Source organism: Chelmon rostratus, chromosome 21 (genome assembly GCF_017976325.1).
Source record: "Chelmon rostratus isolate fCheRos1 chromosome 21, fCheRos1.pri, whole genome shotgun sequence".
Classification (NCBI taxonomy): domain Eukaryota; kingdom Metazoa; phylum Chordata; class Actinopteri; order Chaetodontiformes; family Chaetodontidae; genus Chelmon; species Chelmon rostratus.
The window spans coordinates 12,304,895-12,319,796 of NC_055678.1; the positions used below are offsets into that span (position 1 = coordinate 12,304,895).

The 14,902-nt window shown below is 42.6% G+C and overlaps 2 protein-coding genes across 2 annotated transcripts; both read right to left on the reverse strand.

Moving 5' to 3' along the window:
* Positions 1–97: 97 nt before the first annotated feature.
* LOC121624963 (mucin-5AC-like) lies at positions 98–6,654 on the reverse strand. Its single transcript, XM_041962955.1, has 9 exons — positions 6,519–6,654; positions 3,147–5,952; positions 2,894–2,939; positions 2,596–2,733; positions 2,059–2,148; positions 1,840–1,965; positions 1,583–1,705; positions 1,031–1,102; positions 98–658 (listed from the first exon to the last, which is right to left on the reverse strand). The coding sequence occupies exons 2-9, from the start codon at positions 5,811–5,813 to the stop codon at positions 621–623; spliced, it is 3,300 nt and encodes a 1,099-aa protein (XP_041818889.1). The 5' UTR covers positions 5,814–5,952; positions 6,519–6,654; the 3' UTR covers positions 98–620.
* Positions 6,655–7,518: 864 nt separating this feature from the next.
* Positions 7,519–13,789, reverse strand: si:ch211-136m16.8. Its single transcript, XM_041963452.1, has 6 exons — positions 13,515–13,789; positions 8,479–12,147; positions 8,187–8,382; positions 8,007–8,086; positions 7,836–7,927; positions 7,519–7,738 (listed from the first exon to the last, which is right to left on the reverse strand). Exons 1-6 carry the CDS (start codon positions 13,566–13,568, stop codon positions 7,678–7,680), a joined length of 4,152 nt encoding a protein of 1,383 aa, XP_041819386.1. The 5' UTR covers positions 13,569–13,789; the 3' UTR covers positions 7,519–7,677.
* Between the last annotated feature and the right edge of the window lie 1,113 nt (positions 13,790–14,902).

Consider the following 14,902-nt stretch of genomic DNA (forward strand, 5'->3'; position numbering starts at 1 on the left):
TATTGTGGGGGTCCATAATGACGAGATTTATAACACAAGATAAATCACAATGAACTCTTCCGATTATTCACAGAATATTTATTTAAAATATCCCAAATATATCCATATTCAAACACAGTTCATTTGCAAATGGTTGCATTCTGTTTGTATTTGTTTTACAGTGTCCCAACTTTTTTGGAATCAGGTTTGTGCACTGGCAGTGGAAGTACTGTTTCAGCCTTATTACAAAGCTCATCATCAAATCATATCCTGTCAATAAATGTTCTTATTAGTTAGGTTAGATGACAACCAATTAAAACATTTAAAGCTATGTGTGGTTCATTTTATAACTGGCATCCAATTCAGAGTGTAAGGTTTTCCTGTGAGCATATTATACTGCACCAGACTTCAATAATATAACATACATTCATAACATACAGTACATTGTGTTAAACAACTGGTTTAAATGAGTAAAGGTGTGTTAAATGTTAGCATATTTATTAGTAAAATACATTTATTGAATTCAAAATTATTTACAGTGTGAAACTGTGGCTGCAGACATTTATGAAAGATAGCACATATTCCATTATGCACACTAGCATTCTTCTAGTATTCACACTGGGAATATAATGGAATCAATGTCAACAGTCTTCCTCTTGATTACTGTACTTCAGCAGCTCTGGAAAATAGGAAAATTCCATTAACAACACAATTATATATATCGAACATGCAACAAAAACAACAAGACATTGGGATCTTGATGATGAATTAAATGCTATATCAGCCTAAAACTCATCAAAAACACTTGGAAAGGAGACCGACATAATACTCCAGCTACAAAATGACCTGACACCACCAAATGCAACTGACAGGAACAGACAGCTCTTCCCACATGTAATCATAAACGAGGCTACTATTTGACGAGTCCATATAAAGAAAACTCACCTGAGGGATTGTAAAAAGCACTTTTGTTCCAGAACATTGCAGCATGTTGTTTTCTAACTCACTTGCAATAAATTCTGGGAGATTAAACCACAGAAGCAGGCCATACCTTCTTTCAGTCTCCTTATTTCTTCTGATTTCATTTCAAGTTGCTGTTCAAGGACGACACACTTGGCACAACCTGCAATACAGTTTGAATCATCGCATTACTGAGGACAACGTCTCCGCCAAATCTTTTATCTTCTACTTTTTATTTTCTGAACATCAGATTAGCGAGGGTGATGATCTGATTTCTAATTTTCTTATATAAATTTTGCTTTCTCCAACCGATGCCATGTGGCCATGGAACTGTTAGCACAACAGTTTATTATCTAGACACCCCTTTGCTCTGTCCTATTGTTGCAGTTCATTCAGTGGGACACAGTTTGACTTATGACTGAACATGTAAGCTTGTGTCACTTCTATATGGACAATCATTATTGACTGATTACTATGCAGATGATCAGCCTGCACATGGAGCAGATTAGAGGATATATATATAAAAAACATGTCACAGAGTTGTTGGGGACGCACCTCACATCAGAGGTTTGATTAAATTAGTTCCATAAGACCTCCAGTGGCCTCAGCAGTCTATTTTAACATCTCAGCCCTCCCAACTTACCATGGCCTGGGGGTTTAGGTAGCAGAGATCTATGGCTAGACACAGGCTGCTTCAGGGCTTTGGATCTGCTAACAGCATTGCAAGATGCTGATATTTCAGCAGTACTGGCTGGCACTTCAGCATCTGAAAGCACGTGAAAAAGAGCAGGTAAGTAACTCAACAAAAGTCAGAAAGACCAGCTTGCTAAACCCACTAGACCATAAAACCCTCCAGCAACAGTCGACATAACAGAGCAGCAGGACACAATCCCAACCTACCATCTCTTTGGCTTTTAGCTGGCAAAGCTCTCTGACTGGTGGTGGGCTGTTTTGGCTTTTTGGCTCTGTTTGCAGCAACAGAGGAAGATTTTGGGGCTTCAGCACTACCGGAGGGTAAGGGAGCATCTGAAAGGATAAGATTTTGTGCAAATAACATGTCAGTCTAAAAAATGCTACAGAAAATAGCTGAATGTTCCTTCGTATCAACGCAGTATTTACCCATTCTCTTCCTCTTTGCTATTGGCAATGCTTCGCCTCCAGTGAAGGGGTGCTTCGTTGCTTGCAAAATCTTTGTTGCAGGGTTAGAAGCTGTTTGTGTATAAAGAGGGAGAAAAAACAATTATGCTTCTTCTTCTTTTTCAAGTGGTGGTGATAGTTATTAGTCACTGTGTTGTCACTTAGATGGCATTGTGCGTTTTGCACTTGGTTTACTTTCTTCAAAACCAGACTGAATGTCAGTACAACAGTTAAAAGGAAGGAGAATCAACTGAACCACTGGCACCACCTACTGCTGCATTTTCTTTTATTGATTTTTTAATATTTTTTCTCAAAATTAGGCTGTGTCCTGTCCAGCTTGAGAGTCCTTTTCCCTTTTGTTTACTTGTTTATTGTTGGGGCTCCGAAACACAACTGCATAGGAATACTGTATGTATGTAGAGCAAGACACAATTTAAACTTTACAGTCAAATTTAGGAACTTCTTTCATATTTGCAGAACACACAGTCATAACAGAGAGTCTGACCACTGTATGAGTACCTGTCGGTCCATTGAGCTTGTCAGTCCTCAAAGGAGCTGGTGTGTTGCCTCTTGCTGATGGCGGCCTGAGACCTGGTATGGCTCTCTGGATGCCTGACGGTATGCCACTCGGTTTGCCAGGACTGGGCTGCTTGGATCCTAACATCAGTGCAGAGTGAAGACAGTGTGGATAGTGAATACTGTGCCCGCACATATATCCCATTAAGAGACCATTATACTATACATAACTAAAAGCAAAACTGAATAATAAAAAAAACTAAACTAAAACTTTTATCAAACACAAATACACACAGTATACCTGTTGGTGCAGCACGCAAGTTGTGGGAGGTTGATATTCCTGTGGTCTTAAATAGACAAGAACAGAGGACATCATCAACAGACTGTCATCAATACATGCAGTTAATACTTGTGTTTGGTCGTCTCACTCATAAAAAAAGTGGATTTAACATAAGAAACTGACAAGTTTATTTGATCTATTTCATTAAAGAAAGAAGGTGCTGTCAACATTTTGTACAGTCAGCGAGATTACAGAAAGACATTCAGAATCCTACCTTGTGGGGTGCATCAGAAGCAGCAGATTGGGTTTTCTGTCTCATCATGGCTTGGGTTCTTTGCCTCGTCATGGGCAGGCCTGATGACTGTGGCTCAAACCTTCCTGAAAGTGTGGAGGCCGGCTTGCACTTCAGCAATTTGGATGCAGCTTTCAAGGGAGGCAAAAGGGATACAGCAGCAGGTTGTGTCAAGAATGTTTTTCGATCACAGACGATGTTTGATGGGATGTCTGATGGGGCCTGACCGCCTGGCTTACTGGGACCATCCCCATACAGTTTTTTCTGTGCCCCCATGGCTTTGCCCTCGTCTTGTGCAGTGTAAAAGTTCATTATTTTGCAGCTAGTCATTGGTGTTGAGGTTACCAAACAGTCAGCCCTTAAATCTAGGGTATCATCCAAGTTTAATGTGTTTCCTTTGTTATCCTCTGTATCCATGTTATGATGGCCCAAAGTGTCAGAAAGACCATCTCTCATAGGCAGGCCTGATTGTAAATGATCCTTAGTCTCACAGTGACCAGCTTCAGAAGCTGTGTCTACAGTTGGATTAGTGTCAAACGTGCTCTCAGGCGTGTCAGCCATCTTGGCATCAGGGTCTGTAATAGTTGTTGTGACACTATGTTTTGACTGCTCAGGAGGGTGGACTTCAGAATTGTTGTCTTTGGGGCTACTCGTTGCATTGCAGACCTTAGGAGGAGAGGGCTTGTCCAAAGTGTTGTGGTGACTGTCAGTTGAGCTTGTTTCTGACAAGGTTATTGTGCCATTTTGTTTGGGAGATTTAGTTTCGAAGGTGATGTTCTGAAGACAAAAGGTTGTAGCAACAGCTTCTCCTGGAATTGTATTGCCACTAGATTTTTGAAGAGAATTCTTATCAAAAGTGCTGTTCATAGACCCAGCTCTTTTTGGGCTTGCTTGTGGCACCTTGCTGGTCAACTCAGCATCATGGCTGGTAAGTAGCTCTTCACTGTTAGCTCCCACAGTATTAGAGGTCACCTCAGGCTCACCATGAAGTTCAAGGGTGACATTCTTTGCACTAGTGTTACACTGCACCTCAGAAGTAGACAACTGTGTTGCAGCAACCTGAACAGACATATCACTGGAGGAGCTTATGTCGTGGGTGACATTAGCAGGGTGGGCACCAAGTGTGCCCTCAGTCGATGTTTGAATCTTCTCCATATTTTGTCCACTGGACCCCAATGAAGGCCGACTATCCTCCAAAACACTGCCCATTGAAATATCCCGAGTTGCTTCCAGGAAAGCTTTCGTTGTGTTTTCACCAACGCATTTACCAGACTGCTCACTAAAGGAGCTTATGGTGCGAGTGGCACTGCCATCAAGTGTACTCGACATATCTTCGCTTTGATTGATGTTCAACGAGCCAGGCTCTGTCACAATTTGTCCACTGAGCTCTGAGGAAGGCATGTTGTTTTGCAAACTTTCTACTGGTGAAATGTCCTGTGTGACATCCAAGGAGGGCATTTCGCCTCCTGGTGAAAACTCTGAATCACGTGTAACATCAAGGAGAGTAATTTCTGGGAAGTATCTGTCATCCAGCCAGCGCAGAGGAGCATCTATGCTCCCAGGGATGTCAGCCATCTCGGCACTAGAGTATTTACTAGGTGTTGTCCCATTGTGTTTCGACAGTTCAGGAGGGCAGACTTGGGATTGCTTTTCTTTAGCACTGAAGACCTTGGGAGGAGAGGGCTTGTCCATAGTATTCTGCCAACTGTCACTTGAGCTTGTTTCTGATACAGTTACTGTGCCACTCTGTTTTTGAAGAGAATCCCTATCAAAAGTGACATCCCGCACTTCACACGATCTACCTGTCTTACCAGCTGAACTACTCTGATTCATAACAAGGGACATTTCAGTGGTGTTCTTAGAGACTGAATGAGCCTGATCTGCGGCCTCATGTTCTTTTTTGAGACTGCTAACATCAGATTGCTGAAGACCCAGTGTCTTATTCTGAGGGCAGGGTATTTGAGCAGTGGTTTTCAAATTGGTGGGCGCACTCACCTGGGAGTGCCGGAGAGCGGTATATGTGCTCACAGACTGAGCTGTTACAGGTGTAGAAGGCACACTGTCAGGAAAAGCTGAATCATTTTTGGTCATTTGCATTGTGGAATCACAGGTAACATCAAGGAGAGTCATTTCTGGCAAGTATTCGTCATGCAGCCAGTGCACAGAAGCATTAGTGTCACCAAATGATCGTCCAGAATGGCTACAGGAGAAATCTGAATTGGGATGTTGGCTGGAACCTTCAGTTGATTTTTGACAATTCGCTGTGGTGTTGCTAAAGGAAAAACGGGGAACAGTCAGATGAGAATCGTTTCCATCTTTTAAAGGCTCTGGCAATGGACATTTATTTCCAATATCTAAGTTTTTCAAAATTGGTGTCAGAGCAGACTGGAGACCAGAGATCCGTGACTTTGCCTTGACTCCACCACTGCTGCTTGTTGGCGCTGGGGTTGAAAAGGCGCAAGTGTCGGAGAGAGGCTCATTTTCTCCAGTTGACTGTATGGAAGAATATTTTACCACATCTCCTACTTGAACCTTGAGCTTTGAAGTCACAGCGGCCACAATGGCTCCGGGTGGAATATTTTCCTGGCATTCATCAGCCTCATGATTTTCCTGAATACATGAGGTTTGCACTGTTGTCTCATTGGCCATGCCACACAATTTCTCTTTTTTGCTTTCACAGGAGGAAAATAGGGGGTTCTTTGTTTTTTTTTTTGAGACACGGCACACTAGTCAGACTTCTTGACACATGTCTTTTCAGATGACTTCTCAGATTCTCTGTGCCAGCAGCCTGTAGATTAAAACAATTCAATTAATATAAAACATTACTTTTACATGACACAATACTGTAAACTTGTCTTGAGCGAGTATGCCACAATTATTGCCATCTTTGGGATCAAAATGGCTTTTACAGCTGGATTAGTACAGATTGGTAAGTAAAAATAGCAAGTGGGACACAAAGACAAATCAAAACACAAACACTTAAGGTTAGTTTTTAATTATAAAATGGAGCCAACTGATTACCAATGTCATCCACTTCTGTATTTAGTAGTGACAGTACATGATGATCGTAGTTACACGTTGTATAATGGGGCTGTTGAGTTAACGCTAATGAATATCACTCTGCCTTCAGTTTAGTTCGGCGCTACACATAGTTAACGCTAGCTAGATACAAAAACGTCGCAACTGACCGATGTTGTTTTGCTAAATTTATCTTTACAGCTTACAGCTGCGACATATGTATAGAGTTTATAGTACCCTAGTGATGTTATACTCGAACCATGAGACATTCCCGACACGAGCTAAGCTAACGTTGACTTGGTAACGTTGGTTTATAGAGCGTAAACTTTGACCTACCTATGTCGACAGGCACTTCTGGTGGAGGTTCATGTCTGTGAAAATACTTCAAATATTTTTTTAAGACTAGAGTCTGTTGAATGAAACATTTATCCACTAATGTCAACTGAATGTCAAAGTAACATCAAGAAGTTAATAAAATCGCAACAACTGGAGCGCCGCTCTGGTTCAAACGTCAGGTTTCCTCACGCTCATTGGCTAATTCTAACCAATCACAGCTGAAGGTTTCTTCTTCGTGTATTTTAGAGTGAGTGATGTTGATACATGGGGAAATCCTGCCATCTACTGTCTCGATAGAACTAGTTTTTAAAGATTTAGCAAACTAAACTGTCCTTGTAACGTTTAATATACTCTTCATCATTACGTGTATCTATCTGATTCTACTTTCTTTTTTCCCCAAATGAATTTATATGTATTTTTTCCCCTTTTTGATGTTGTGTAGTAGAGCACTTTGCTATTACTATACTACAGAAAACCTAAACTCAGTATAGATTTATCATATTCTCATGGAGGGCATAATTAAAGGAAAAACCTGTATTATTAAGTGCAAAAGCATAACGAATGCACTTGCTTCTATACAAGGGAACCAAGGCTCACTTGTTTAGTATGAAAATTATGTCAATCATCACAGTCACTAGATGTCAACCAAACTGGACAGGATAGGAGATTTTGGACTGCCATTGCAGACAGCGCTCTCCACCACTATCATCAAAACACAAGTTAAGGATCTTGTTAAACATCATTTTCATCCCTCCGGTAGAGCTCCAGAGACTTTATGGAGCGTTGAAGCTGTTCTGGAGGCTCAGTGTGGCTGAACAAGTTCCTTTGCATCTGTATAAGCATATGACATTAACCTTCCAAAAAGTGTGTTTCTTTTCTCTTTTATTTTGGTCTAGTGTATTTTGTTTAACTGATTTGAGGCTCATGATGATTGTGTGTGCCATAAACTCAGCGAAAGTCACAGTATGAACACTATTCGTGTATGAAAATACCATTCCTTTTACAGTTAAGCTTTATTTACAAAAAGTTAAACATATGACAAGTAACTGACATGATGAACATTTCATCACTGTATTCAGTTTGATAAATACACCAAAAATAAAGCCATTTGTATATTCTGTTCAGATATTCACACAAAGCGTTACAATTCATCCTTTTCTCACTCTTTTGTGGTTTTCTTCAGTTTGGTCTTCAGCTCAGACATAAGTGGACTTCCAAATCTGGGGAGAAATGAGAGAACTAAGAATCAGAAAATGTTTGGGAACAAGATGCCTCTTTTGTGTTGAATATATTAATAGCAACATACTAAGACTTTACCCTGGATGTCTTGGTGGCATCCATTTAGGTTTGTGTTGGGGCTCATCTTGTTTTGGGGTGTCACTCTTCTCCTCTGGCTTTGTCTCAGGATCCTGTTGATATTGTGATGTTTTAATAATGAACACACATCAACATCAGAGAAAATTGGTATTCAAAGATGATTAATAGCACCTGCGAGAGGGTTTGCTGGCTATTTTCATCCCTCACCACCCGTTGTGTCTTTTTTAAAACGGGAAAACCTGCGCCAAGCCCTAAAAAAACAAAAACCAGTGACGTTATTTACAGATTGTGAAAAACAACTGGACATGAAAGCCTCAAGTAGTGGCTTTCCATGTGTTGCAAGTGACCTACCAGGCAGTTTTATTCCAATGCCCAAGCCTCCCAGAGGCACGCCTGCAGGGACTTTGACTGGCAGATGTGAGGAGGGTGTAGGTTCCACTGAGGGCATATGGAGCAGGGAGCGGGGATCTTTGGGTGGCCTCACACGAGGGTTTTTAACAGCAATTCTTGACCTTTGCGCAGTGAAGTCCAGCACAGACGCATCCACCTGCAATGACCAAAACAGCTAAATTCACACCATCTCTGTACTGTCTAATTTTATTTATGATTTATTTGCTTATTATGGTTAAATATAAAACAATACCTCCATCTGATCTGCAGACTCTGTCCTCGGCTGTTCTGTCATCTCAGCCCAGATTAGTTCAGGAAAGGAATCAATAATATCTTCTGACCATCCGGGTTGTGCTTTGTCCAGTGAGGGCAACACTAATAACGTCTTCTCGGATCCAGCGCAGGTGTCGACTTGTGATCCAGATTCTGTCGACATGATCCTCTCCTCTAACGGAGCCTCTGGGCCACTTCTAGGTCGCCCTGAGCCAGTGTGTTCAACAGACGAAGTTATCTTGAGAGGCTCATCTCCGACTTTTGTTTCCTCAACTTCGAAAAGAGCTCCCGCTTCTGTCAGCGACTCAACATCTGCCTCCTCAGCGTCAGTTGTCCTTGCTAGGTCTGTTACCTCAGCGTCAATCTCTTTCTGCGATCCAGCTTCTTCGTCTGTTTTTCCTCGTGATTTATCCAGTTCCTGATGTAGATGCGCAGCCTCTGATGATGTAGCTCCCGAATCAGAGTGAATTTCTGTCTCGGTGGCTGATTCCTCCTCTTTCGGATACAACTGTCCTCTCTCAGCTGTTTCCTCCATCAATATGTCCTCACATTCAGAGTTAGGCTGTTGTGTAGACAGTCCAGAGATGTCTGCTGATTCTGACATATTAGCCAATATGTCGTACATACCTTGAAATGACCCATCGCTGGTTGATTTCAGAAGCTGAGTCCCACTGCTCTGTGTGCCCCACTCACCCAGAGACTGGTCCAAAAATCCAGACTCTGCTGTTGACGAAGACATTTCGATGTCACTCACTGATTCAGATTCCGGTGATTTTGACTCCACAAGCTGCTTTTTAACCTTCTCTGCCTGCTCTGAGGAGATTTTGACTTGTACCTCATTTGATGGCTCGATTTCTGTGTCCACTTGTTGCCCAGGCTCGGGAACTTCTTGCCGTTTTGTGCCACCTGTGTCCTCTGACATGGCCGTCTGTATCCACAAGTCGAGGATTTCTTCGTCAATCACATCTTGACGTCCACTGATCAGGCTTGTTGTTTCTATAGTGTCACAGCTCCCCTCTGATTCTTTCACATGCTTTGCCATTTCTTCTGCTGATATCACAGCCAGATCTTTTGGCTTGGACTCACAGGCGATTGATTCATCAGCTGTTTCAGTCTCCTCGCTGCTTATCTCAAGGGCTTCTTCTGATAGTTGAATTTGTGTCTCTAGTGACTCAGATTCTGCAATCAAATCGTTTTCTTTTTCGTCCCTTCCCGTGATGAGCTCAGCTGCCGTTCCCGCTATCTGCAGATTTAAAACTTCCATCTCATTTTTGTTCTGCGCTTCATCTTCCTCAACTCCATAACCTGTTTCCTCCATGTCTATCCCTGCATCTTGCATTTCTGCGGTACTATCGTCAAGTAATTCAGGTTCAGTCCCATCTGACTGTTTCATGAATCCAGATTCAGTTAAGTCTTCTGGTGAACTAGATGTCTTGTAGCTCTTTTGCTCCGACTTTATGTTGTCTCCGGACTCCTGAAAGAAGCTCATCTCTGTCATCTTCTGCACTTCAGCCTCAAGGAATTTTAAAGTTTCATCTTCCTGCTGTGCTACAGTTCCTGTCATCTCATGCTCATCTCCAGCAGCATCAGCTGCTTTGAAATCACATAACCCCTCGTCTATCTCAGAGTCAACCAAAAGCTCTTCGGCCCCAGCTTGCAGCTCATTTGTTGTCCTGTAAGTCTCACCAGTTAGGCCAACGTGCATCTCAAAATCCTTTCCTGAGTGTTCGATCCCCGTCTTCATGGAGGCAGCCAATAATTTTCCTTCCACTTCCTCAAATAAAAGTCCTGACTCTTGAATTGCTGGTTGAACAAGTGGTGTCTCGGTCTCTTGTGGCAATCCAGCATCAGTGAGGCACAGTACTCCAGCGTGCTCCTCCACAGCCAAATCAAAGCTATTCCTAATGTCTCCTGTGCTCTCTCGATCCTCTTCCATAGGCTCCCTCACCAGTAAATAGCCAGCTCCAGCGCCACGGCCACTGTTTTGAAGGCTCTCCGGCTCTCTGCTCTCCACCTCTTCTGGTAATTGCGCGGTCTGAATTTCCTCGCAATCTCCTACTTCCAGGAACCTTTGTGTTGTATTTTCATCTGGCCCAGGCTCATTGTTGTATCCAGGAACTCCCTCTTGTGTTTCCTCACATGTTGGAGAATTTAGCTCCTCCGACACAACAGGCCGGCCTTCACGTACCCCCATGGGAGTATTTTTAAACCCTCCGCTTATTTCCTGTCCAGTCTCGCCTTCAGGTTTTACTGTAACTGAGGCTTTTGCACATATTGCTCCCATGTAACATTCTTTGTCATCTACAAGTCTTTCCTCTTCTACTTGATATTCATCGAAAAATCTCTCATCTGCACAAATGTCTGTTGTTGTCATGCCAGATTTTCCATTGAGCTCCTCGCCATTGCTTTCTGTCTGAACATCATCTGCCTCTCTTTGCACTTCAGTGTCCTGAGCCACATCCTCTTGCTCTCCATCTGTTAATTCAACTGTGTGCAGCTCTGTTTTAGCATTCTGCACTGCTTCGCTGCATGTAACATGTCCAGTTGAAATGTCTTCCTCTTGACCGTCTTCTGAGTTGACGTGGTCTTCCTGGTCCGGCACTTCATCCATAGTCTGATTGTTTGCAGCCTCATTTGCATTTTCCTCCTCAATGATTTGGTCCCTCTCATCCTCTTTCTCTGTCGCATCCTCAACTTGATCACTTTCACATGTATGAGCCATCATCACATGCTCTTGTCCAACAACAATAGGCTCACCCTCAGACACGATGCCACTCTTGTCGTAGGCTATTTGTGGTTCATCGTCAGGTGAAGTAAAACTTGGGTCTCCCTTGATATCTCTGTTGTCATCTGAGAGCAAATTCTCAACTTGCCTTGCTCCCTCATCTGACTTTTTTTCATTTTCAGAGGCCAGCAGCGATGCAACATCACTGTCCTCCATTTCCTCGTGCATCACAGCAGCATCCGCCTCGTCCCTCTGCACCCTCACCTCTTCTATGTGTTTGTTTTCCTCCTCTCTCAGACTCAAATCTGTGGTAATGCACAATTGTGCCTCAACGTCTTCTGCCTCCAAATTTTGATCATCTTCATGGTGCATTTCTTCATTTTCCTTTACTTGGATCTTTTTCAGTATTTCATGCTTATTTTGCAGATCATCCAGCGTCACTGCCCTCTCAGTCTCCTCCTCAGCACCATCTTTTCCCTTGCTTTCCTCCACATCTTCACTCATTGCATCACCTCTAAGTCCCAGTGACCTGGTGTTAACGTGTTCTTCATACTCATCATTCTCCTGCGTCTGATGAGTGAGGAGCAGCCCTGCATCTCTGTTTACTGTCTGGGTGAACTGCTCCTCTTTCGTGTCCTCACGTTCGTCAAATGCGCTGCTCTCACTGTTTTCTTCATCAGGCCCTAAATCGACGTCGGCGGTGCATAGGTCCCAGGCAACAACTGGCCGAGGTGAGCTAAGCACAGGGACTGTCGCAAGAGGCTGTTCCTCATCGACTTCCCCCCTGCTAGTGTCGCCCTCTGCCTTTCCACAGTTTGCAGGCTCACTGTCAACTGTGGATTCCTGGATGGAGTTTGGATCACTTGTAAAGATGTTATTGGGCTCTGGTCTGAAGAATCTGCTGACAGCTCCAGTTATATAGTTCTGAGAATGAGACGCAGACAAAGAAAGTGAGGCTTTTTGTCTTGGTTATGTTATTGATTAAACTTGTGTTCTTCGTATGTTCTCTTTTCTCATAATTTCTCCCTTTCCTCATCATGCATACCATGTGCATTTGCTGTCTTTGTTTTAAAACAATTCTTAATTTCATATTTGAACTGCATGGACAAGAGTAAACAGACACACCCATTTAAATACCTTTTGGTGTGAGGCTGTTTTGTGTGGTTTGAGATAGGCCCCTTAGTTCTAGTTAAGGGAAATATTAAAGTTACATCATGTGAAGCTATTTACACAATAGTGTCCTTCCAGCTTTGCAGCAGCAGTTTGAGGAAGGTCAGTTCCTGTTTCAGCATGACAATGTCCCCATAGAACAAAGCCCAGCCCATAAGTGGCTTTCTGAGTTTGGTGTGGAGCCAAGACCTGCACAGAACTGAAACCCATCCATCACCTCTTGGGTGGAAGCACCTTTTTTTTTTTTTTTTTTACAGTGGGTGTAACACATGGAGTGAATTGTGGTTCTATTTAAACCTGCAATAATTGTTTGGGTTTTTTTCCATCTAGGCACAGTGCAAAAAGTAGTAAACACAACACTGAGATTTCATAAAGTTAGCATGTAGAAAGTGTGTTATACATCAGAGCAACATTAACCTTTTCTTGGAGTCGTGTTTCAAGCAAACATAGCAATGTAAGTCCAACATTTACTTCCTGTTTCTGTTTATTCTATGAGCCCACAAAATCATTTTCCACAAAGCTTTCTAGAAAGAAGTGTGTAGTAGTTTATTGGTAATTATAACCAAAATGGAGACTCTGTTAAATTGATAAAGACTGTAATTCGGGGTAGGCTACAGCAGGTCAGGTGAACATGCAAAAAAAAAAAAAAAGACAAGTTTGCAAAATCCACATATTGAAAAAACTAAAGTTCACAGTAGTCAGTGAACAATGAATAAATGTTTTCAGAGGTTAAAATGAAATTCCCCTAAACTCGGCTGTCAACTTCGTCTCTGTTGTCCCTAAAATTAATAGGAAATGACAGTTCTTTCTATGAGGAAATAATGGACCTCTGTGTGTGTGTGTGTGTGTGTGTGTGTGTGTGTGTGTGTGTGTGTGTGTGTGTGTGTGTGTGTGTGTGTGTGTGCGTGGGTGTGTGTGTGTGTGTGTGTCTGCGAGGTGCACAACAAAAACACAGAGACGCGGAGGGAGGGGGCGATGTGGAGAGGGACAGAGGGAGAGACGTTCACGGAGCAGTGAGAAGGAGGACTGCACGGACGCAGGAAGACAGAGACTTTCCATCCGCACTGCACTGCCTCTAATAAGAGTTAAACCATCTTATGTCAGATGCTGCAGCGGCTCACCCAAACTGTCCAGAAAGTCCTCTCCGCCCTGGAAGTGACACTGTCGTCGTCCATCTCCAAACCTCGTGCTCCCTGACTCCCTGGATTGATTTCCTCTGGGTATTTTGACAAATCAAATCTAATGGTCTTAATCAAGGTTGATCAGAAGCCCGACAGCGAGGTCCATCCAAACGCGACCAGGTTTTCAACACACCCCGCTGACGCTCACGGTTCAGTTCCTGATGCTGACAGACGTCCGCTGTCTCATTATGAGGAAGCAGCTGATTATCACAGCTGAGCTGCGCCGCATCGAGCCGACGTGTCGCACAGTTTGCGGATGTGCGCAGAGTTTCTGATAAGTCAAAACCACAGAAGTGTGAGTGATGGCACTAAAATATGTCTGCTTGTTCACACCACACTCCCCGTAATAATAACAATCATGGTGGATAAACACCAGGGGTTCATGTGTATCAGTCTGTATCTGACCTCTCTACATGAATAAACAGATCTTAACCCCGTGGAAGACCAAAGACCCTTGAACGCAACAGTATACACTGCAGAACAGAGCAAACTTAATGACTAAAATGAAATAAAGACTGACAGATACTGCCAGCCTCCTCTACTTCTGCTCCTGTCAGACTCCATGAAGTCAAACTCCACTGATTCTCTATTCACATGTGCTGAGAAGTACTGCTGCAAAACAATTTGTACAAAGCCTTTGTGGCTCCAGAGGAAGCTGCGCTAAACCCGGTGAACTGCTTAAAGTGATGTCATCTGAGTCAGCCTGTATGTTTAAAAAGCTAAATAAAATAAAATAAAATAAAATAAATAACTGGGGTGTTGAAAAAACAAGTTCTGCAGCCCACTCCTCAATTCGCTTGAGGCTAGTGGTTACATTCTCTGCTAGGAGCGTGACACACGTGAGCCTGTGCAGGTGAGTGAATCTCACAGAGCTGCATTGTGGGTCAGGCAGGCGTCAGGCTTTGACAAGAGGAAGAATGCATCTATTTTGTTCCTTTTTTTTTTTTTTAACTCACCACAGCACTATAGGAATGCAATGCTAAATCAGAGGAGTTCTCACTTCACAGGCACATTTTTAGCATTTACCAGTATTGCACACTGCAGTTGTCTACACATAATCATTTCTGTATTAGTGGATATTTTGATTTTGATGTCTGTTCATTCAGTATTTATCCTCCTATTCATGTAACATAAAATATAGATTAAGAATTATTCACTTTTTATTTGGCCTACAATTTTCTTTTAAATGATACAAGCCACTTGTACAATGTTAAAGTAAGTACTGTAAGTATACTGCATGTTCACTATATGTGGTTTTTATTGGTCATGTGGCCTACAATACAAAATGTACCAAACATATAGAGGAAGTGTAACACTAAGGTAAGAAG